Source organism: Cetorhinus maximus, chromosome 19, assembly GCF_964194155.1.
Source record: "Cetorhinus maximus chromosome 19, sCetMax3.hap1.1, whole genome shotgun sequence".
NCBI lineage: Eukaryota > Metazoa > Chordata > Chondrichthyes > Lamniformes > Cetorhinidae > Cetorhinus > Cetorhinus maximus.
In genome coordinates, this window is record NC_135897.1 from 38,699,775 (window position 1) to 38,723,586 (window position 23,812).

The 23,812-nt window shown below is 39.0% G+C and overlaps 1 protein-coding gene across 1 annotated transcript in view; it reads left to right on the forward strand.

Moving 5' to 3' along the window:
- Window positions 1-23,812, forward strand: part of gfm1 (G elongation factor, mitochondrial 1) — a 72,018-nt gene that overhangs the window by 14,215 nt on the left and 33,991 nt on the right. The window contains exons 5-12 of the mRNA XM_078563749.1: window positions 5,115-5,231; window positions 7,551-7,701; window positions 8,069-8,223; window positions 9,228-9,312; window positions 12,350-12,487; window positions 16,139-16,240; window positions 18,970-19,026; window positions 19,820-19,957. Of these exons, the coding sequence (XP_078419875.1) occupies window positions 5,115-5,231; window positions 7,551-7,701; window positions 8,069-8,223; window positions 9,228-9,312; window positions 12,350-12,487; window positions 16,139-16,240; window positions 18,970-19,026; window positions 19,820-19,957 (943 nt within the window). The remainder of the gene's footprint in view (window positions 1-5,114; window positions 5,232-7,550; window positions 7,702-8,068; window positions 8,224-9,227; window positions 9,313-12,349; window positions 12,488-16,138; window positions 16,241-18,969; window positions 19,027-19,819; window positions 19,958-23,812) is intronic.

Here is a 23,812-nt window from a genome sequence, read left to right on the forward strand (position 1 = left end):
TTTTTTCATTCTTCCTGCCAAAATGGACAACCACATTTTCCTAAATATACTCCATTTGCCAGATCTTTGTCCACTCACCTAACATATCTATATCCTTTTGTAACCTCCTTATGCCCTCTTCACAGTTTACTTTCCTACCGGTCTTTGTGTCATCAACAAAGTTAGCAACTACACCATTGGTCCCTTCATCCAAATCATTTATATAAATTGTAAAGAGTTGAGACCTCAGCACTGATCCCTGTGGTACACCGCTCATCATGTCCTGCCAACCAGATGGGCTAGGTTTATTTCCCATAATGAAGACCAGACAAGCCACAAATAAATCAATATATGAAAACATCATGTCAAAATAAGAGTAAGCTTCTTATGTGGGTGGGGGTGGGGATATGGAATAATTTGAACATATATGAAATTTTGTACCACTTAAAGCATTGTCTTCAATAAATCACACGATGTAAATAAAGGCAGCCCGTAGGCCCATTTGATCTCGCCCTTTTGTTGAGATATTTGGACAGTGGAAAGGGTAAAGCAAAGATTTACTAATATAGTGCCAGAAATGGTATGTTCTGATTAGCTTTTTTAATAACCATATCAACTTGAGGTGCTGCCTTTGATGTTCTATGAGCCTGTATTAAGTTCCTCTATCCTTCCATAGAATTGAGCCTGCTCCCACTTACCGTATAATTACAGCTGTTATTTGTTTTACTGAAATGCATCACCTCACTGCTTATTCACTATATTATGACTATTTATTTTGGTTTGTAAAGCATTAACTATACCTCCTAATTTGGTATTTCAATACCATTCCCTCTAGGCCTATATCCAATGATTGATAGACGCAATGAACTACCCAAGAACAGAACCCTAAGGGACACCAGTCCCTGTTTTCAACCACTTAAAAAAAAATTGTCCTTTATTCCTATCTCTGCTTTCTCCATTCTGGCCAATTTTTAATCCAGTTTGCTCACCTCCCCATAATTCCATGCACCTTTAAATTTCCCTCGCAATTTTGCACTTTACCAGAGGCTTTACTGAAGTCCATGTATGCTTCATTGACTGCTTTTCTCACATCTACCCTACCATATCTGTTATCTACAGAAAGAATTCTTATGGTTTGTCAAGCCTAATTGTTCCTTTTGAAATCTGCGCTGGCTACTTAAAACTAATTTTCCTTTATCTAGATATGTGGTAATCTCATTCTTAAGTGTAGACTAAAAATTTTCCATGCCACATATGTTAAACTAACGATTACTCAATTAGATTCATCTCCCTTTTTAAAATGGGCATGAAACTGGCTTCTTTACAGACCTCCAGCACCCATCCACACCCAGTGGAGCGCCAAAATATCATTTTAAGCCATTTGCAATATCTTAATTCCTCAGCACACCAGGATATACCCTGAAATGCTGGCACTTTGTCTTCCATTAGCTTACAAAAATGTACATTTTCCCCTTCTCCTCAGCCACCTCACGCTTAGTAACTTCAAAATTAATTTCTTCTCTAATATCCTCTTTGGTAAAGATCAATGCAAAATACTTGTAAAGAACCTTAATTTTTTGATCATCCTCTGTATAGTGACAATCCTCTTCTCTTGATGGGTGGGGGAGAGTGTCTCATTTCACTTCTAACAAGGAAGGAGTCTTGCACACACTTTAAGAATTCCTTTTCCTTTTCTCCATTCACTCACTCTTTGTCCTAATCGATGTGGATCACTCCCAGAACAATAATTTTGTTATTTTATTCCTAGTCATTTCTCTTATCTGTGTGAAGATTTCATTTTTGATTTCCTTTCCACAATCTGGAGATCTGAATAGACTTCTAATATAAAGTAGTAGACTTTACTACTTTTTATTATCTTTGAACTCCAATCTTAATGATTCTTGTCTACATCGATCCTCTCTGGAGCATGTAATGTCTCTTTAAACAATATTGCTACCCCACGTCCTTTATCTTTTCTACTGCTCCTAAGCATGTTCTATCCAGATATGTTTATTTTCCATTTTTGTCCAGTTTGCAACCAAATCTCTGTTCATGCTGTTCATCTAAGTTTCTGCCACTAGGTGGCAGGTTGAGACATCCAAAATTGCCTCTAATATATGTGGCTGTTCAATACGCAACAGAGCTGCAAGTTGTATGACCAGTTAATTATTCTATGGGCATAATTTGATAGCTATGTAGTACGTTAATAAAATTTTACACTTAAGGGGTTGTTTCATTGAGAGCAGTTTCATAAGAATATGTCTTCTTTGTTTCTTCATTTGCCTTCTGAAGGAAATAAGAATTTCAGTTCCACAGGTGGTATCAAATAACTGTCCTTTATTTCCATACTTTGGGCTATTTTGAACCTCTGGATCAATGCAGTTAAGCCCAGTCCTTCCAGCAGAATTCACTAGCTAGCAGTCAGAAGCAGGTGTTGTAGTCCTATTTCTTTTATTTTCCTTCTGCCTCTTTTGGGATACCCTTCCTTCAGAATACCATGAAGTCATTGCCCAGCTTACCTCAGACCCAGAACCTGTTTGTATGGAGACAGTGCACTGCAATTACCTGCCGAATCATGAGGGCCATGAAACATTTGTGAACCCATCTTCTTTGGGGTATTTTTAAACCAGTATTTCTGAAATTTTGGTGTCTGAATGGTAGAGGAAATTCTATAAACTTCCTGTACTTTGTTTTGCTGTTCAATTTTCACTTAATGTTAGTGTTTGAAGCCTATTGCAAGAAATAAGAAGTCCCGAAATGATTCACAATGAATGGATAGATGGGCAAACTGACCATGACACCATGGTGCAAGAAGCCATTCGAAGTGGAGAGATTGTAAATGAGTGTGGTAGTGATGGGGGATATTGCAGTCAGGGGGATAGATACTGTTTTCTACAGCTGTCGCTGAGAATTCTAAAGGTTATGTTGCCTGCCCAGTGACAGGGCTAGAGACATCTCCTCGCAGCTGGAGACTAACTTGGAGTGGGAGCAGGAGGACCCAATTGTCGTGGTCTAAGTAGGAACCATAATACATTTGAATAAGCTTGAAAGTAACATACTTGTCGAAAACAAAAATCTTAAACTTAATCATTGCCAATTACATAGGCCTGAGGGAGACACTGGCTAAGGTTGCTTGGGTAAATAGACTAAAATATATGTCTGTAAATAGTGGGAAACTTTTAAAGGAATGATTCAAAATTTTCATCCAAAATACATTCCAATGAAAAACAAAAACTCAGCAAGAAAGATTCACTCTTGGCTTACTGGGCAAGTTAGGATAGTATTAGGTTAAAAGAAGAGGATTATAATGTTTCAAAGCATAGTAATAAGCCTGAAGATTGGGAGACCAGCAAAGGGCAACCAAAAAGTTGACAAAAACAGAAAAAAATAGTAGAGAGTAAACTAACTAGGAATATAAAAATGGATTGTAAAGACAGGAGAAATATCATGGGGAATTAAGACTAGAGACGTTGAACAAATAATATTTTGTGTGCGAAATAGAGTAACAAGGTGCTAATAAGAGTGAGGAACTTGAAATAATTCATGTCAGCAAAAAAAAAATGATTGGAGAAACCCAAGGGACTAAAAACCGGCAAATCTCCAGGATATGATCGCCCACCTTCTAGAGTTCCAAAAGAAGTAGATGCAGAGATAAGAGGTGCACTGGTTAAGATTTTCCAAAATTCCCCAGATTCGAGAATGGTGTCAGTGGACTGAAAGTTAGCTAACTTAACACCGCTATTCAGGAAAGGAAAGAGAGAGAAAACGGAACTACAGGCCAGTTAGCCTGATACCAGATGTAAAGGATAATGCAGGAATCTATTGTTGAGGAACTTTAACAAAGCACTTAGAAAATCATAGTGTGATCAGACAGAGCTCACATTATGAAAGGGAAATCATGTTTGACAAATATGAGTTTTTTGAGGATGTAACTTGTAGGGTAGATAAAGGTGAACCAGTAGATGTAGTATACTTATATTTCCAAAATGTCTTCGATAAGATGCTTCACAATAAGTTAATATGCAAAATAAGGGCTCATGAAGTTGGGGATAATATATCAGCATAGATGGGGGATTGGTTAATGGCAGGAAGCAGAGAGAATGGATAAACAAGTTATTTCAAAGTTGGCAAACTGTAATTAATGGAGTACCACAATGATCAGTGCTGGGGCTTCAGCTATTTAAAATGCAAATAATGGTTTAGATGAAGACACTGAAAGCAATGTATCCAAGTTTACTGTCAATACAAAGCTAGGTGGGAATGTAAGCTGTGAGGGCACAAAGAAACTTCAAAGAGATAAAAAGACAGGTGAAATGAGTGGGCAACAAGGTGGCAGAGAAGTGTAATGTGGGGATGTGTGAGGTTATTCACTTTGGTAAGAAAAGTGAATTTAAATGTTAACATTCAGAGAGACTTGGGTGTAACTCATGTATGGAGGACACCAAAAAGCTAGCATGCAGGTACAGCAAGCAACTAGGAAATGACATGTTGGCCTTTATTGCAAGAGGACTGGTGTACAAGAACAAGGAAGTTTTGCTACAATTCTACCAGGCTTTGTTGAGACACCTGGAGTAATGCACTGTTTTGGTTTCCATATTTAAGGAAGGATATACGTGCCTTGGAGACAGTGCAACAGAAATTCGCTAAATTGGTTCCTATGATGAGACACTGAGGAAACTGGACCTCAACTCTCTGGAGTTTAGAAGAATGTGAGGCAATCTTATTGAAACATACAAGATTTTGAAGGGGCTTGACAGAGTAGACTCTGAGAGGTTGTTTCCCTGGCTAGGGAATCTAAAGTGCAGGGGCACAGCCTCAGTGTAAGGAATCAATCATTTAGGCCTGAGATGAGAAATTTCTTCACTTATGGTTGTGAATCTTTGGAATTCTCTACTCCAGAGTGTGGTGAATGCGCCAAAGTTGAGTATGTTCAAGGCTGGGATAAATAGATTTTTGATCTGTCATGGAATCAAAGGGTATGGAGAGTGGGTGGGAAAGTGAAGTTGAGGAAGAAGATCAGCATGATTACTGAAAGGTAGAGCAGGCTCGAGGGCAATATGGTCTTCTACTGCTCTTGCTTCCTCATTCTCATTAACGAAGCAAAAATGAAAATAAACTTATTTTTTCAATTACAGATCAAAACTCAACCATAATACAGCATTTGTCCAAATTCCAATTGGCCTTGAAGGAAACCTTAAGGGAATTATTGACCTCATAGAGGAGCGTGCAATTTACTTTGATGGCCAATTCGGGTAAGAATATTTTTTAAATGTTCTGGAGAACCCCTGCTGGTTCAGATATATTTTAGATATCTAACCTCTGGAGATGTGTAAGTAAAGTCTTTGTATAAGTAATTCCAACCCTGTATAAATACCGGAACGGTAGTAGTAACATTTGGTTCATAAAATTACAATCTCTAAATAAACTGCCCTTCATTTTTAAGGTCGTTGGGAATTTTGCAGCTTTCTTGACTCCATAGGCCAAATGGTGTATTTTTTTTAACCTCAGTGTTAGGTTTGGCCATTATTCCTTAAAGAAGAAGCTTGAATGAAGTTTGAACTGAATGCCCAAAATTAAGTGATATGGGCTAGGCTAACTGCCTCCTGCAGTCTAACCGTTGACTTGTATATGTTTGCCATGATTATTTTGCTTCTATACCCTATTTTAAAAAGCAAGGGCCCCATAAATCTAGCTACTTTTCTGCTCCTATTTGAAACAGCACCATTTATCACAGATTTTGAGCCTGAGTTGGGTTCCACTTCAACAGATTCCCCCCCCCATGCACACATCTTGAATCTCCTATGATCAGCAGTTTACTTCTACTTAATATCTAGTTATCTGTTTGTGTGACATTTGGTGATAATGAAAACTCCTTGTTATGTGAACTGGCTAATGTAATCTTGGATGTGCCACGTCAAGCATTTCTCCTACATTCTGAAAGGTTAGCTGATGAACTTTTTAGCACGCAAGGGTAAATATAAATCAATTTATTTTTCATATGCAAATGAATAATGTAACAATTAGTGTTTTGCAACTTACTTTGTGACAAAAAATAAACAAGGGTGTCTCAGAATCTCTGTCAGCTTTCTCATTGAATTTAGTAAACTTTATAATTGAGGCCCCTCGTGTTAATGGCTCCCTCACGAAATCCTGCAGACTGATCCCAGACTGTGGCTTCCCTGTACAGCTGAGGAACAAGAAAGCACAAGGTTTTTCTTCCCACAGCTCTCCATGTTGAAGAGTTAGCCAAGTGAGCTGCCAATGAAGACAGTTACCACCCTTTCAGGAGTTGATTACAGTCGGTCAGCCCCACGTTGAGTATATATGAAGGCAGCTCCTACATATGCTATGAATTGTGATGAAACTCAAGTACTTACTTTAGTTTGAAGTTCAGAGGTTGAGAACTCCTGTTCAGGACGAACCTCGGGCCTCTTTTGCATGTGCCGGAAATGGCCACACATGCACAGTTTTTTTTTTAATATTCTTCAGGCCTGTACAGAAGAAAAGAAATGGCACGTAAAGGCAGGTCCGACGACCTGATGCGGAGCACCAATATCTTGTAGGTGTGCCAGGGAGCAGAACACAGGAGGGGGACAGGGAGATGGTTCCAAACTCCTTTTATTCTTCCTCCCAAAGTTGATCATCTCACATTTCTCCACAATAAATTTTACTCAATATATCTGATCAATTTGCTAACCTGTTAGTTGTGCTCCTGTCTCTCACATTTAACCAAGCACCCTATTTCCTTCCTGTCTCCAAATCAAAGTTTTTGATTTTGATATGCTCCTGTGAAGTGCCTTGAATGTTTGTTAAATATGCTATATAAATGCAAGTTTTTGTTGTATGCTCTATGGCCAAGTCCAGATTATGCACATAAAAATACTGTGTATTGAAAAGAGAAATGGTTCTAATATTGATTTCTGGGAGATGCCACTGATCACATCCCTCTGTTCTGAAAAAACATCTATTAATTATTACGTGCTATCTTTAGCTAACATCCCCTGGAATGTTTCTCTTTAATGCCATATCTAATTTTATCAACACACCTCTTGCTTGATACTTTACCAGACACCTTCTGAAAATCCATGCACACAATATTCACTGCATTTACTTTATCAATGTACTCTATTATTTTCTCCATTACATTTGTCAGACATGACTTGCCTTTTACAAATCTGTAATGACTGTTTGAGTGTATTAATTTTGTCCTATTTTATGTCCTGTAGACATTTACACACTACTGATATTAGGCAGACTGATCTTTAGTCACCTAGTTTATCCTCTTTAAATACAGGTGATATACCTTCAACCTTCCAATCCTCAGCTATAACATCCTTATCCAAGGCCTCCTGAAAGATTATGGTCAGAGTGCGTACACTTTCTGAACAATGTACTGATGTAATAGATTGACATACTATTTGAAACCTTTTGTTTAAATTTTAAATAGAAACACCATTTTTTGGTGATTTATGTTCAGCCTGTCCACTCAGCCTTTTCAACTGATAATGATAGATCTGTAGAATACTTTAAAGGATTTGCTACTTAAATGAGCATCTTTCTCATTTGCTTAGTCAGAATGTAAAATATGATGACATTCCTGCTGAGCTACGTACAGAAGCTGCAGATAGACGTCAAGAGCTGGTTGAGTGCGTAGCCAATGTGGATGAACTACTGGGTGAAATGTTTCTGGAAGAGAAACTCCCTACAGTTGCTGATTTAAAAGTGAGTTTTTATTGTTGGAAAAGGCAGATTTCAAGGAATGCAAACTTCAGCTTCTTCGAGGTTTCATATTTCTGGTACTGCATCAGTGTTTAAGAATGAAATGGGGAAATGACTATGGTAAATGATTTCACATTCAACATATTTAGATGTTTTATTTTGTGGAGCCCTTTATATCTTTCAGTTTGTTAGAAAAATATGGAACTAATATGCTAGGAATGAAGGAGTTGTTTTTAAGAACAAATGTTTTTTGGTTCTAAGGTAAAGGAATATTTTTAATAGAAAATCTGATTGACAGGTGGCTGTATTTTTAGATCTGAATACTAATTTTTTCTCCCCCCACCCCCATCACCCATCCATCCATTTGTAGGCTGCTATTAGGAGAACAACTATCAGCAGGCTATTCTCACCCATATTAGTGGGAAGTGCTCTGAAAAATAAAGGTGTACAACCACTATTGGATGCTATTCTAGACTATCTACCGGACCCTAGTGAAATCCCAAATTATGCCACTGTTAATCAAGAGTAAGTGCTTTATATTCATTATTTATTGATTATAAATTTACTGTGCAGCACATTCTTGTAACTTCTGAATCAATAGTCATGTTTTTATTCAATATTTGCCTTTATCCAGTGATGAAGGAAGATATCAACAATATTAAATATTGGAGATTTCACATTAATGTGCTATTCTTTAATTCTGTTCTCCCAGCAAGCAGTGGCCCTCTCAGAAAGCGAGGCTGCCTTTGACCTTCAAGCTTGGATTCCTACTCATGGATTTAGATTTCTTGTAGGGCTTCTATCAGTGTGTGATAGATAATGACTTATTTCTCTGTTATCATTGATGAGCTTTTAAATAGAGCTAGAGTACTACTTTGAAATGAATTAAAATACTTTAATGACAACTTAGATGAGTTTAGCACCACTAGCATAGAAAAATATCCCAAAATGCGTCATGGAGTGATAACCAAAAAATGGATACTGAATCAAAGTAGGAGAGGTTAGGAATGATGATCAAAATCTTGGCCAAAGAGGAGGATTTTAAAGATGTTCTTAAAGAAAGAGAGGGGAATCTATAAGTGAGAGTTTTGAGAGTGAATTTCCGAGTGTGGGGCCTAGGCATAGCCTCCAGTGGCGAAATGAAATTAGGGAGGAAGCACAGTAGGCCAGAGTCAGGGGAATAGAAGGTGGCGGTGGGGAGAGGGGTGGGCGTGGTGGTGGGAGGAGGGATGGGTGTGGTGGTGGGTCGGTGGGCATAGGACTGGAGGCGGAGCAGAAAGGCCATGAAGGAATTTAAACACTGATTTGAATCTTAAATTTAGGCCATTGTGGGTATTAAAACCCAATGTAGTTCAACCAGGACAGCAATGCTGGCTTAGTAGGACTTGTGTACGAGCATATGAATCAATTGGTCAGGGATAGTGTGTGGGCAGCAGAGTTTTAGATGCATTGATGTTTACATAAATATACTCAATGATAAGTGTGAGGTCCGAATGACAGATGTTACTTAAGTGTTTTGTTTCCTTCAGGAATTCTGAAGACCGAGTTAAAGTTCCAATGGACCCCAAAAGAGATGCTTCTCAACCATTTGTTGGCTTGGCCTTTAAACTGGAGGTATTTCTGCAATTTATAAATCATTCATTTATATATTCAAGTCCAGAAGGTGTTAGAGGATTGGTGCTCTTGCTTATAAGTTACTCCTCAAGTGAACAGGGTTCTAAAGCATTTTTTGAAAATCATATAAATTAAGCATGCAATGATAACCATTATTGACAGTAATTACACATATACTTAAGAATACACTTACAGTGATACCTTGTGAGTTCACCCAAAGAATTCAAAGCATGTTACAGTTGTTGAGCTTGAGGATTTTTTGAAGCTGATAAGACCTCATTAAATCCTGATGTATCTTTGCTAATATCCGTTCTTTTATTTTATGCAGTCCTGCTTCATGAGAATCCACCTGTTCTATAGAATTAACTCATTCAATTAAGTGTTGTCCCATATCAATAACTAGTTTTAACAAGGATAACTTCCCAAACGTTGTTCTAGCTTCACTTTGGCTGAAATGTCAATTAAATCATTCAACTGGAGACTGTTGTAGAATGATTACTGAACAAAGGCTACCTACAGCGATTTTATCACTTGACCGCATTCCTTACATAGATGTGCCCTTGGAAGAGTTAATATCCCTAGCTATTGAAGGAGAACTTTTTGATTTGATGTCATAACATGTATCTAGAGGCACATTTAACTGCCATAAAGATGTCTATTTGCCTGAAAAGTTGAAAGATATATGGTAGCTCTCAAGGTTGAGCAAACAAAGGAACCCTTAACAGCTAAACGCCTGGTAGAAATTTTAATTCCCATAACTGAACATTGCTAAAATGCACATTTATCCAAAATAAAGCCAACCTGTATTACATTTTTGTTCTCTAACAAATACTCATTTAACAGGCAAAAACTAATGGTTAATATGAATAAATTAATATTAAAAGAACTTTCCTTATAGAAGGAGTTCAAACCTCCTGGTCCTAGGGCTTGTCCTATTTATTAGATTCTCATAATGGCTGGGTTTATGAAGGGAAAATATCATTTTAAAAGAGTAGGATAAGTTTTAATTGTAGTATTAACTGTCTTAATACTGCAATTAGTAATCAGGTTCAAAATTACTAAGATAAAAGCACAATACTGCGGATGCTGGAAATCTGAAAGAAAAACAGAAAATGCTGGAAAATCTCAGTAGGTCTGACAGCATCTGTGGAGAGAAAAACAGAGTTGGCGTTTCGTGTCCATATGACCCTTCTTCAAAGTAGCTCTGAAGAAGGGTCATACGATGGTAATAGTAACGTGATACTAGCATTCAATTTTCTGTGGTCAGCCACTTTTCATAATTATTCACATCTCCAGGAGCAAATTCAGGCAGGTGAAGGTGCACACTTGTGAGCACACTCAGCTCCTGACCTCATTACAACCTTGGTTCAAACAAGAAGAGCTGAACTCTAGAGGTGAGATGAGAGTGGTTGCCCTTGACATCAAAGGCAGCATTTGACTGAATGTGGATCAAGGAGCCCTAGCAAAACTGGAGTCAATGGGGATTAGGGGGAAAAGTCTCTGCTTGTTGGAGTCATACCTAGCACAAAGGAAGATGGTTGTGGTTATTGGAGGTCAATCATCTCAGTTCCAGGACAACACTGCAGGAGTTCATCAGGCTAGTGTCCTCGGCCCAACCATCTTAAGCTGTTTCTTCAATGACCTTCCTTCCATCATAAGGTCAGAAATGAGGATGTTCGCTGATGATTGCACTATGTTCAGCACCATTCGCGACTCTTCAGATATTGAAACAGTCCATGTCCAAATGCAGCAAGACTTGGACAATATCCAGGCTTGGGCTGACAAGTGGCAAGTAACATTCATGTTACGTAAGTGCCAGGCAGTGACCGTCTCCGGCAAGAGAGAATCTAACCATCGCCCCTTGACATTCAGTGGCATAACCATCGCTGAATTCCCTACTAACAATATCCTGGGGATTACAATTGACTAGAAACTGAACTGGACTAGCCATATAAATACAAGAGTAGGTCAGATGCTAGAAATCCTGCAGCGAGTAACTGACCTCCCAACTCCCCAAAGCCTTTCCACCATCTACAAGGCACAAGTCAGGAGTGTGATGGAATGCTCTCCATTTGCCTGGCTGAATGCAGCTCCAACAACACTGAAGAAGTTTGACACCATCCAGGACAAAGCAGCTCTCTTGACTGGCATCCCATCCACAAACATTCACTCCCTCCACCATTGACGCACAGTGGCAGTAGTGTGTACCATCTACAAGATGCACTGCAGGAACTCACCAAGCCCCTTTAGATGGCATCTTCTAAACCCATGACCACTACCATCTAGATGGACAAGGGCAGAAGAAAGATGGGAACTCCACCACCTGGAAGCTCACCATCCTGACTTGGAAATATATCGCTGTTCTTTCACTGTCACTGCGTCAAAATCCTGGAACTCCCTCCCTAAGAGCACTGTGGGTGTACCTACACTACATGGACTGCAGCAGTTCAAGAAGGCAGCTCACCTTCCCAAGGGCAATTAGGGTTGGACAATAAATGCTAGCCTAGCTAGCGACTCCCACATCCTATGAATGAATAAAACAATAATAACAGTGAGAAATGTGATTAATTTCAACCCAAGTTAAAGGATTGCAGACAGTGAAAGTGAGGAAAATGGGCTGGAGGAATTTACACAAGTCAAGAAAGACTTATGACACTGATTTATAGGTATGGTTAAGTCGCACATGAATTGTGTGAAGTTTAGATATATGAAAGGATGAGATTTTAACTCACTTAAAATCCATCCATTTGTGCAGAGTTCAAATTGGGCCTGTTGTGAGAGATATTACTGAACCATCACCATTACAAAGATTATAATATAATTTTAACTTCTGAAATAATTAAAATTGTAACCTAAATGTTCATTTAATGTTGGACTGACAACGTGAATGAAAAGTGTATTTGACACTCTCTTTAATAACGATAACATAATTTAACCTGGCTGATAAAACATACTGTAGTAATGTGATTATAAAAGAGTGATACTTGTGAAAAGATGTAACAGTATCAATGCAATTAGTTTTCCTTTAACTTCTCAGGCAGGCAGATTTGGACAGTTAACATACATTCGAGTTTATCAGGGTATGGTGAGAAAGAGTGAAAATATCTACAACACACGAACTGGCAAGAAGATTAGAGTGCAGCGCTTAGTCCGAATGCATGCTGATCAGATGGAGGTATGGCTTCCAATCTAATATAGTTTATATTCTCTCGTCTTTCTGTCCATTGTTCAGTAAACTTTCTGGGCAGATCTTTTTGCACCCATGGTCTGTCCATTTGTCCATATCAATTATTTTGTGATACAAATAATAGTCACCACATTACAGGAATGACCTAATTGCTCTAGAGAGAGTACAGAGAAGATTTACAAGAATGTTAACAGGGCTTGAAAATTGCAGCTATGAGGAAGGATTGGATAGGCTGGAGTTGTTTTCCTTAGAACGGAGGAGGCTGAGGGGTGACTTAATTGAGGTGTACAAGATTATGAGAGGCCAAGATAGAAAGACCTGTTTCCCCTCACGTAGAGGTCAATTGCCAGGGGCACAGATTTAAGGTGATTGGTAGGATGATTATAGGGAACATGAGGAGAAACTTCTTCATCCAGAGGGTGCTGGGTGTCTGGAATTCGCTGTTTGGTTTCTTTTAAAAGGCACCTGGATCAGCATCTGAAGTATTGAACCCTGCAAGACTTGGACCAGGTGCTGAAAGGTGGGAATAGAATGGGTGGCTGTTTTTTAAGTAGTTTTTCTTTTTTGACTGGGGAATGGCCTCTTTCTGTGCTGTAACTTTTCTATGGTTCTTTCTAATGATAGCATGCTGGGAATTAGATCTGTTATTCAGAAAGATGATTAAAACTTAATGCATGGTGTTTGACCGTGGGATTTAGCTTAATGTAGATATATAGGTGAAACAGTTTGTGAAGTCTGGTGAATTTTTTTTAAAGTAAGGACTTCTTGATAATGGTAGGTTATATTTGGTTTTAATGCTCGGCATCCATCTTGTAAGCATGTAAACTGGAGTATGGCCAATTGATTTTCATACGTTCAGTACAGCACATGCGGTTATTGCTATTTGGTTACCTCCAAACCGATGAAGGCAATGTAAGAACTATACAATAATTAATTAAAGTTAATTGGGCCTTATTTCTGCATGCAGTTGGGAACATTTCTTTAATCTCTTTACGAGTTATTGAGTTAGGTGAAACCTTACAAAGTTAAAGCAAGTTCGAACCACATTATTTTCGCCACAAGTGATATCTCCAACCTTGCAGTGTTTTCTCAGTAAGACCATAAGACATAGGAGCAGAAATTAGGCCATTCGGCCTATTGAGTCTGCTCCACCATTCAATCATGGCTGATAAGTTTCTCAACCCCATTCTCCTGCCTTCTCCCCTTAACCTTTGATCCCCTTACCAATCAAGAACTTATCTATCTCGGCCTTAAATACACTCAATGACCTGGCCTCCACAGCCTTCTGTGGCAATGAATTCCATAGATTCGCCACTCTCAGGCTAAAGAAGTTTCTCTTCATCTCTGTTCTAAAAGGTCTTTCCTTTACTCTGAGGCTGTGCCCTCGGGTCCTAGTCTCTCCTACTAATGAAAACATCTTCCCCACGTCCACTCTATCCAGGCCTTTCAGTATTCTGTAAGTTTCAATCAGATCCCCCCTCATCCTTCGAAACTCCATCGAGTATAGACCCAGAGTCCTCAAATGTTCCTCATATGTTAAGCCTTTCATTCCTGAGATCGTTCTCGTGAACCTCCTCTGGACCCTCTCCAGGTCCAGCACATCCTTCCTGAGATACGGGGCCCAAAATTGCTCACAATATTCTAAATGTGGTCTGACCAGGGCCTTATAAAGCCTCAGCAGCACATCCCTGCCTTTATATTCTAGTCCTCTGGAAATAAATGCCAACATTGCATTTGCCTTCCTAACTACCGACTCAACCTGCAAGTTAACCTTAAGAGAATCCTAGACTGGGACTCCCAAGTCCCTTTGCACTCCAGATTTCTGAATTCTCTCCCCATTTAGAAAATAGTCGATGCCTCTATTCTTCCTACCAAAGTGCATGACCTCACACTTCCCCACGTTGTATTCCATCTGCCACTTCTTTGCCCATTCTCCTAACCTGTCCAAATCCTTCTGCAGCCTCCCCGCCTCCTCAATACTACCTGTCCCTCCACCTATCTTTGTATCATCTGCAAACTTAGCCAGGATGCCCTCAGTTCCTTCATCTAGATCATTAATGTATAAAGTGAAAAGTTGTGGTCCCAACACTGACCCCTGCGGAATTCCACTAGTCACTGGCCGCCATCCTGAAAAGGACCCCCTTATCCCCACTCTCTGCCTCCTGCCAGACAGCCAATCTTCTATGCATGCTAGTACCTTGCCTCTCACACCATGGGTTCTTATCTTACTGAGCAGCCTCCTGTGCGGCACCTTGTCAAAGGCTTTCTGGAAGTCCAAGTAGATAACATCCATTGGCTCTCCTTTGTCTAACCTGCTCGTTACCTCCTCAAAGAATTCTAACAGATTTGTCAGGCATGACCTCCCCTTGATGAAACCAGCCGACTTTGCCCTATTTTACCATGCACTTCCAAGTATTCTGAAATCTCATCCTTAATAATGGACTCTAAAATCTTACCAACGACCGCGGTCAGGCTAATCGGCCTGTAATTTCTCGTCTTTTGCCTCACTCCCTTCTTAAACAGGGGGGTTACATTAGCGATTTTCCAGACCTCTGAGATCCTCCCTGACTCGAGTGATTCCTGAAAGATCACCACTAACGCCTCCACTATCTCTTCAGCTATCTCCTTCAGAACTCTGGGGTGTAATCTATCTGGTCCAGGTGATTTATCCAACTTCAGGCCTTTCAGTTTTCCTAGCACCTTCTCCTTGGTAATGGCCACCATACTCACCTCTGCCCCCCGACTCTCTTGAACTTTGGGTATGTTACTTGTGTCTTCCACCATGAAGACTGACGCAAAGTACCTAATCAGTTCCTCCGCCATTTCTTTGTTCCTCACTACTACTTCTCCAGCGTCATTTTCCAGCGGCCTAATGTCCACTTTTGCCTCTCTCTTACCCTTTATATATCTAAAAAAACTCTTGCAATCTTCTTTTATATTACTGGCTAGTTTATCCTCATATTTAATCTTCTCCCTCCTTATTGCTTTTTTAGTTGTCCTCTGTTGGTCTTTGTAGGCTTCCCAATCCCCTGGTTTCCCACTGCTCTTCGCCGCATTGTATGCTTTCTCTTTAGCTGTTATGCTGTCCCTGACTTCCCTTGTCAGCCATGGTTGCCTCGTCCTCCCTTTAGAATGCTTTTTCTTCCTAGGGATGAATTTTTGCTGTGTCTCCCAAATTACTCCCAGAAATTCCTGCCATTGTTGTTCCACTGTCTTTCCTGCTAGGCTCATCTCCCAGTCAATTCTGGCCAGCTCCTCCCTCATTCCTCTGTAGTTGCCTTTATTCAACTGTAATACCGTTACATCTGATTCCAGCTTTTTCCTCTCAAATTGCAGGGTAAATTCTATCATATTATGGTCACTTCCTCCTAAGGGTTCCTTCACCTTAAGCTCCCTTATCAAATCTGCCTCATTACACGGTATGACAGAGTATTAGGTGAAATTATTTGCTTTTGCCCATGGTGGGGCTTAAACCCAACCTTCCAAATCAGCGCTGAAAGTGCTATCAACTGAGCCAACATCTGAGTGTTTTGAAAATTGTAATGAAGTGGATGAATTGGCATTTCACCTAGCTTTATTTGAGGAGACAGGAATAAGGTGACCAATTATTTACATGTTGTTTTTGTTTGTCTTTTATAGGATGTTGAAGAAGTTTATGCTGGTGATATTTGTGCTTTGTTTGGCATTGATTGTGCCAGCGGTGATACGTTTACTTCAAGAACAAGCTGTAATATTTCGATGGTAGGAAAGAAACATATAACAAAATCTTGAAGTGTTTCAGTTTCTCCAACAGTGATCAAAAGACTTCCTCCTCCCCAAGGGAATCCCTCTCACCTTTGAAATCCCATTTCAACCAACATGAGAAAAACACACGTGAAAGTGTGTGAATAAGAGCCGTCTGTGAGATCAAGTACCTTTCATCATGGATTTCTCTGTGATTGATCTCTGTCACCTACTGGAGCCCTATTGGCTGACACAGATCAGTACCTGGCAGTAATTCCAAATGGGAATAAATGGCACATTGAGGTTGTTCTCATTTAAACAAGCACCGCACTGTTCTGTGTATGTTGTACCTTCCTTTCTTCAGTGACTCTCTGATGATGATTGTCTGTGCCTCAGCAATCTCCTCCCCAGTTTCTCTAAGTGTCCTTCCTTGGTTCTTCATTTGTTTTGAGTCCTTTCAGTTTGTTTAGGGAGTCACCTCATTCGTATTGATTTAACTTTGTGGAGGATATGTTGTTTATGGCCTGAATTTTTCTCTCGCGCGTGATTGGCGGGCTCAGGAGCGGTCGGGAAATGGGCCTCATACCACGCTTTTACGTTGGCTGGCCAATTAATGGCCTTCCAGCGTGAAACGCATGCCGAAAAGCTCAGTGCTGCCGAGGTTGGGGCAGGAAGAGGGTGGGCGACGATGTCACTGCGGGCGCGCGCTTCAAGAGAGCTCCCTGAAGGCAGACAGCTGCCTCAGAGAGCTGCAGACCTGCAAATAATAAAATAAAGCATAAAAAAGCCGCAAAAAATGTCCGTGCAGCACAATCAAGCACCTGAAAGCACACCTCATAAAAATGCTGTGCCTGGATATTTGTTATTTTATTTCCTAATGGAGATTTCATCCCGCCCTTGGATGAGGTTTCATGAAAAATGTAAAGACTGGCCGATTGGCCCGTCTGCCAACTATATGGCTGGACAGGTCATGAAAAATCACATTCAATTGTGCCATTAATGGGCTTAATTGTCAGCAGGTGCACTTTCAACTGCCACGTGTGCCCGCTCAGCGAAATATCGCAGAAGTGTGCACCGATGTCAAGATGCTCGCCTGATGTCATCTCACGCAATTTTATGCCCGATCGGGTTGGGCACACGCCCGCCCACAGAACGTAAAACTCTGCCCTATGGCTTCTTCCTATGTGAATACATAAGGTAATATTTTGGCATATTTTCAGCTTTGCACCATCAGATTCAACCTTGTTTGCACTGTTTATGGTCCTCTCATTTTCTGTAGCTAACCTTTTATTGTTGTAATACTGAAAGAATTCTTTACTATGCTACTAGAATTCATATATATGCACCTTATTGTAGATTTGCTTCCTTTCAAGTCTGCTGGAGTTTGCTTTTGCCTAGTTCGTGTGGGTCAGGGTTTCTCTACCACTCACTTGTTTGATGACTTTGTGCCTTTGATCTACTTTTCTGGGATCTGGCATTCTTCTTGCACCCTCCCCTACTTGTCCAGTTTAAATGATTTTCAATTGTTACCTCAGTGCCTTCGTTCCCATATGGTTTTGGTGCAGCATTTCTTCCTGTGTCAGTCCTTTTTGCACTGAATTTATTCTCAGTTTAAAATGAAATTCATTTATTAACTCTGCCATTGAAGGTGGTCAGAGGTAATGTTTTGCCCCTGTTGGTTTGTGAACAATATGTCTCAAAAACTAATGAATGGATTTCAACAAAACTTGGTATGTAGATACGGTAAGGCCCAACAAAGAGCTGATTAATTTTTAGCGAAGATGCAGATCTGGTTCATGGAATTTCTTTAAAGGATCCAATCCATCTGTTAATATTGGGAGATAGGGCGAATTGACTTTTGAGAATGTTGTTGATTGTTTTCAAATGTTGTGGATTGTCACAGCTACTATGACGCAAATTAACACAGCTTTCAAAATATGGGCAGAGTTTTCAGAGCCGGTTGTTGGATGTGGATTAGCCTGACGCCACCTCAGTGAGATGGAAGCTCTTAATAAAAAGATTTATTTTTTCAGCTTTGTAGTTACAAAGCACCAACCAGGCAGGGAAAGCCTCAAGGAAGAGCTGCATAATTGTGATAATGTTGCATTAACACAGCGTGGCAAAGGTATGCACTCTACTGAGTGCTCTCTTCACTTGATTGTTGAATAAGAAAATGGCAGCACATCAATTCTCTTTTGATTTGAAGCTTCATTTGGAGAAATTGGAAATATCTTATGTTACAGAAATGTTAATTTGTAATCTTTTAGCATAAAACAATTTGCACACACTTAATTGAAATTTATAGTTACATTTTTCTTCTACTAATATGTAACATCACCAGATGGATAACTGCTCACATTATTGGGTAATAAAATCTGGCAACAATAAGAAATTTTATTTCTTGTCTCCCTATAGCTGTTCAATCTTTTAGTAAACTAGCTCTATAATAGTGAAACAGAACAAAATGATTTTTATTGACAAGAACCCAGTAGTCTATTGCAAAATGCATTTTATATTCTTCTGATCTTGAAAACAGTATAGTTTAGCAAGGGTCTGTGGGAGTTAAACCAAGTTTGATATTTTTAAGTCAAGACATTTTGAAATGTTATCTCTTGTGTGTAATACAGCATTAAAATAATTAAAAGGTTCGATACTGCTCTATAATCAAGTAACACGTAAATATAAGAATCTGAGATGTGAAATAGCTTATATTGGTAGTAATTGTTCTACTTTTAAATACAATACAGGAATCTATTCATGTCCCTGAACCTGTGATATCAGTAGCAGTAAAACCTGTCAACAAGGTATGTAAAGTTTTATGCAATATGCTTTGGCATAAATTTGGAAATTCAGGTTTTAGTCTCTGCATTGCAAAATTTTTGCACTCTGATTCTAAATGAAAGTTGAGAGACTCTTCTCGCCCAGTGTGCCTTGGTCGAGGAATGCATTTTTTTTAAAGGAGTGTTGATGTATTTTAATTTGAGTGTCAGATATGTGGCAGGAAAAGAATAACAATATGCAGAATCTGTATTCAAATGAGTGGATGGTTGCCTGAAGAACTTGAAGGCAGATATAGGTGCCAAAATAATTTGAAATTAGAGCTATGATGTAAAAATCACAGGAAAATGAAATGTGAGCTTAGGGCCTGTTTCCTTGAGTATGATTTAAATTGAAGTACTCTAGCAATGATACGTACTGAAGATTTCACTTTTTTGTTGGAAACATATCTGTTGTGATTATAAATATATATGTACTTGTTTCAAATATTTGAATGACTCAAAGTTGCTTTGTATCAGAAAAGATAGTTATAATTAGATATTGGACATCATCAAAAAGGCTTTTCATTGTTTTGAGAATTTTAGGAAGTTAGATAAAATTCATAGATACTTTAAGTTCATGGATTCAAAACTCAAAAATATTTCACTGCACCGTACTACAAATCTCTCAGGGTTGTTTGGAAATTGGAAAATCTCATTTTGCTTTCCAAACACAGTAGATATGTTGAAATTACAAATGTACTGTTTTGACTGAAGAAAAATATTTTTCAATGTTAGACGATAAGGAATACACTTTAAAGTATATTGTATTCTGTTTCAGAACGATCTGGATAAATTTTCCAAAGGAATTGGCAGATTTACACGAGAGGACCCCACTTTTAGGGTTACTTATGACTCTGAGAGTAGAGAGACAATTGTATCTGGAATGGGAGAATTACACTTAGAAATTTACGCCCAGGTATTTAACCTATTGTAACTTCATTTTAATTTTAAGATTTGAATTTTGGTGCAATTCATTAAATGTTTTGTGAAGTTAGGTTTCAATATATATGCATTTCAGGTGTTCACAGCACCTTTCAGATTGAACACAAATGTTTTTTCTGCTATTTGAATGGTTGTATCAATTTTTGAATTAATTGAATTTGTGATATGTTGAGGGAGAACTCTAAATTCAAACTGTCTTTAATGCACAAAATTTCTAATAACTGCAGATAGGCTATGCTCTTGATAGTTTATTTTCTGTAGTCCTGTTAAAATTTTGTTAGCATCTTTGATGAGCTGTTTTTTAAATCTTGAAAAAGCTGCTAGTTTAAATGCAATTACAATATTTAGAGCATTGCTTTCTTTCCCTCCCTTACTACTAGTCCTCATCCAGTTAAGTGGAAACCTAAGCAGGCTGTCATATGCCATCCACATTATCACTCCATGCGTAATATAAATTCTGATTCATATTTTTAAGGTATAGATATTGGAATAATGATGGCAGCCCTCTGAAATCGGCTGCATAAATTACACTGCCCTATAGATTTTTATGGCTGCTAATACATGGTGTGCTTTATGGACTGGTATGATTTATCTTGCCACCAATTTACCTAAGTGTAAAACAAGCCAGTACAACCTCCATCATTGTAAAATCATTATACTGGAATTTCTACGCTAACTTTATGAGCTGGAAAATATTTTTATATTGGATGAAGTATGATTCATTTAACTTGAACAAATTATATTGAGTTTGACAAAATTATTAACATAATTGAAATTTCTTTTGAGATTGGATTTTCTTGAATATATGTAAATCTGTTATATATCCACATGGCAGATTTGAGAACAAAGCCTGATTTTTTTTTTTCGTTCATGGGATGTGGGCATTTCTGGCTCGGCCATCATTTATTGCTCATCCCTAATTGCCCTTGTTCAGAGGGCATTTAAGAGTCAGCTATATTGCTCTGGGTCTGGAGTCACATGTGGGCCAGACCAGGTAGAGATGGTAGATTTCCTTCCCTAAAGGACATTAGTGAACCATATGGGTTTTTAATGACAATCGGCAATGGTTTGCGTTCATCGTCAGACTTTTAATTCCAGATTTTTATTGAATTCAAATTTCATCATCTGCCCTGGTGGGATTCGAACCCTGGTCCCCAGACCATTACTCTGGGTCTCTGGAGTACCACTATGCCACCACCTCCCCCATATATCTTCCACATTTTTCATCAAAGCATTTTGTACTGCCCTGAAATTTAACACACTTTTTTTAATACTGATATACAGATGTATTTCAAGAACAGCTTTACTCTCACACCTTGATTATTTTTGTTCATCTAATAAGCTCAGTTGTTCTGAATCTGGAAGGGAATAGACCAAATATCTGAGTTCTTCATTGATGTGTACCTTAATATTGACAGCAAATTACATTTGTATGGAGCCTTTAAAGTAATAAAGTGTTCCAAAGTATTTCTTGTAGGACAGAAAGAAGAACTGAGGAGTAGAATATGTAGGATATGGCTGAAAGGACAGTCAAAAAGACACATTTCAATGTTTTTTATTAAAGACGAGGGAAGTAGCAAAGCTGAGAGTTTTAGGGTGGGGCCAATATAGCTCAAAGCTCTGCCAGCAGGTGTGAATCCTTAGGGGAGAGGAGAGTTCAGTCCAGTCATAAAACTAGCTATCTCTCTTCCAAAAGTGAGTTCCAACCTCCTTACCGGCCATCCTTGCTGAGCTCATATGATTAGGGTCATCCCAACAGTCATGGACATGGATGATAGTGGGAATGTTCAAACTAATTTCAGTTGTCTTTAGTATTATGGTTTAGACCCTTTATTCAAATCCAACTCTACATTTCCTAGCTCTGTTATTTTGTGAATTGACCCCAAAAGAGTTGCATGTAATAAAAGGATTTGATATATATAACACCTAGATTCTTTCTGCAGCAAATCATAGTAATCCCAAAATGGGACATTACCATCAAAGTATGCTATCTTGATTATAGATAGCATATGGGGTTTGAAGCTCAGCTCAGTTATGATACTGAATTTGTGCACTGTCTGGTTCAGCCTGTGTGAACAATCTGGGAGAGAGCTAGAATCAGGATCAAGGTAAGGAACTGAATGAATTAGCCTCAGCTTTCCCTGTGCTCAACTAGAGTAAATTCTGGCTTATTTCTGACTTGGTGTCAGTTTGAGCAATCTGCCAAAATAGAGAAAGTGTGGAATTGAGAATGATGATAAATTAAGGTTGGGTGCGTCCCTAAGTATAGGCACTGACCCCTCTTCTGCGTGTAATGTTTCCAAAGCACAGCATTTAAATGAGAAAGAAGAGGGAGCCTAGGAAACCTTGACGTATTTTAATGTGACCATAGGATGGGCAGAAAACATGGTGGCTGTGTTGGAACAAGTAGGAATGAATCTGTTTCCAGGATATTTCCCAAAGGTAGAATGCAAATGAGGTGATGGAGATAAATGGACTGATCAACTGGATTGAATGCTGTGGAACATTTGAGGAGGAAAAGAAGTACATTGGGTGCCACCAGTGACAGTTTAATGCTGTCCCTGTGCAACGATTAGGGTGGAAACAGGATTGTGTGGATAAAAACTAGAGGCTTTGGGAGAGGGCACAGAAGTGAAAAGCAGCTTACAAATTTGAAAACCTGATGTTTTCACTTCAACATAGAGCTTTAGATCAAATGAGAAAAGTGCTAACTAAGGCCTCTGCAGGTTGTTAATATAAATGTAGATTTAAAAGGGGACAGCTCACTTTATGATGATTCATTTGGTAATGGCATACTTTTTTAAAAATTCATTTACAGGATGTGGGCGTTGCTGGCTAGACCAGCATTTGTTGCCATATATTTGACCATATATGCTGAGTTAGCTGACCTTAGCAAAGTGGCAGTAGGGGCATTACAATGCTCCTGGGCTAGAGAGAAGGGATTTTAACCACTGTTACTGCTCCTAATCATTATTCCTTGCTGTAAAATGCACCTGTGTGGGCATCAAACAAGGCCAAGATCAGGCTTAGCTCTAATGATGCCCATAGAGAAATAACATGCCAGCAACAGTATTCACTAATGTTGAATTTCAACCAGCCATGGGTAAGTTGCTGAAAAGCAATTGCTGCGCAAAATTGTGATGGAATCTGATGTGGGGAATGAAATAACTTTATATTAAAACTGATATTAAGATGTGCATTAACAGCTTTAAAAATAGACAAATGTAGTTATTAGCGTTAATAGCTTTAAGTGTAGTTGTAAGAACTCTTCCTAAGCATGATGGGAAATATAGCCAACACATAGGCAGGATGGGATGGCACTGTGGGAACCAACCTAATGGCCATCACAGCTTGGGCAAACAAGGCACTAAGGAGATAACAATAACAGATAGGGAGTCATTAAATCACAGACACGAACGCATTCATGCTAAGGCAAGAATGCCACAAATGTTAAGATAACAGGGGATATCTGCAGAAGGCTTTTGATTAAGTGATGCATGTGTAAGAGATTGTGTTTTGCTATAACCCAGATATTTAAATATGCTACACAGATCTTGTATTATTAAGAGAGGCACTTGGAAGGCAGTGAGGGCTGATCTCCCAGCTTATGCTGGGATAAAGACCTTGGTTGCTGGAACTCTCTCATTCGAGTGGTCTCATCTTTAAACCACAACAGAATCTGTGGTTTGAGACAGATACTATTTGAAAATGAAGCTGAGAATGCAAACTGACACTCCCAGTTTCTAAGGAAACTAAGATTGAAACTGAGATTGTAAACCAAAACTTATGGGAAGGCTGAAATTGGTTGAAACCATATTAAAGGACACAG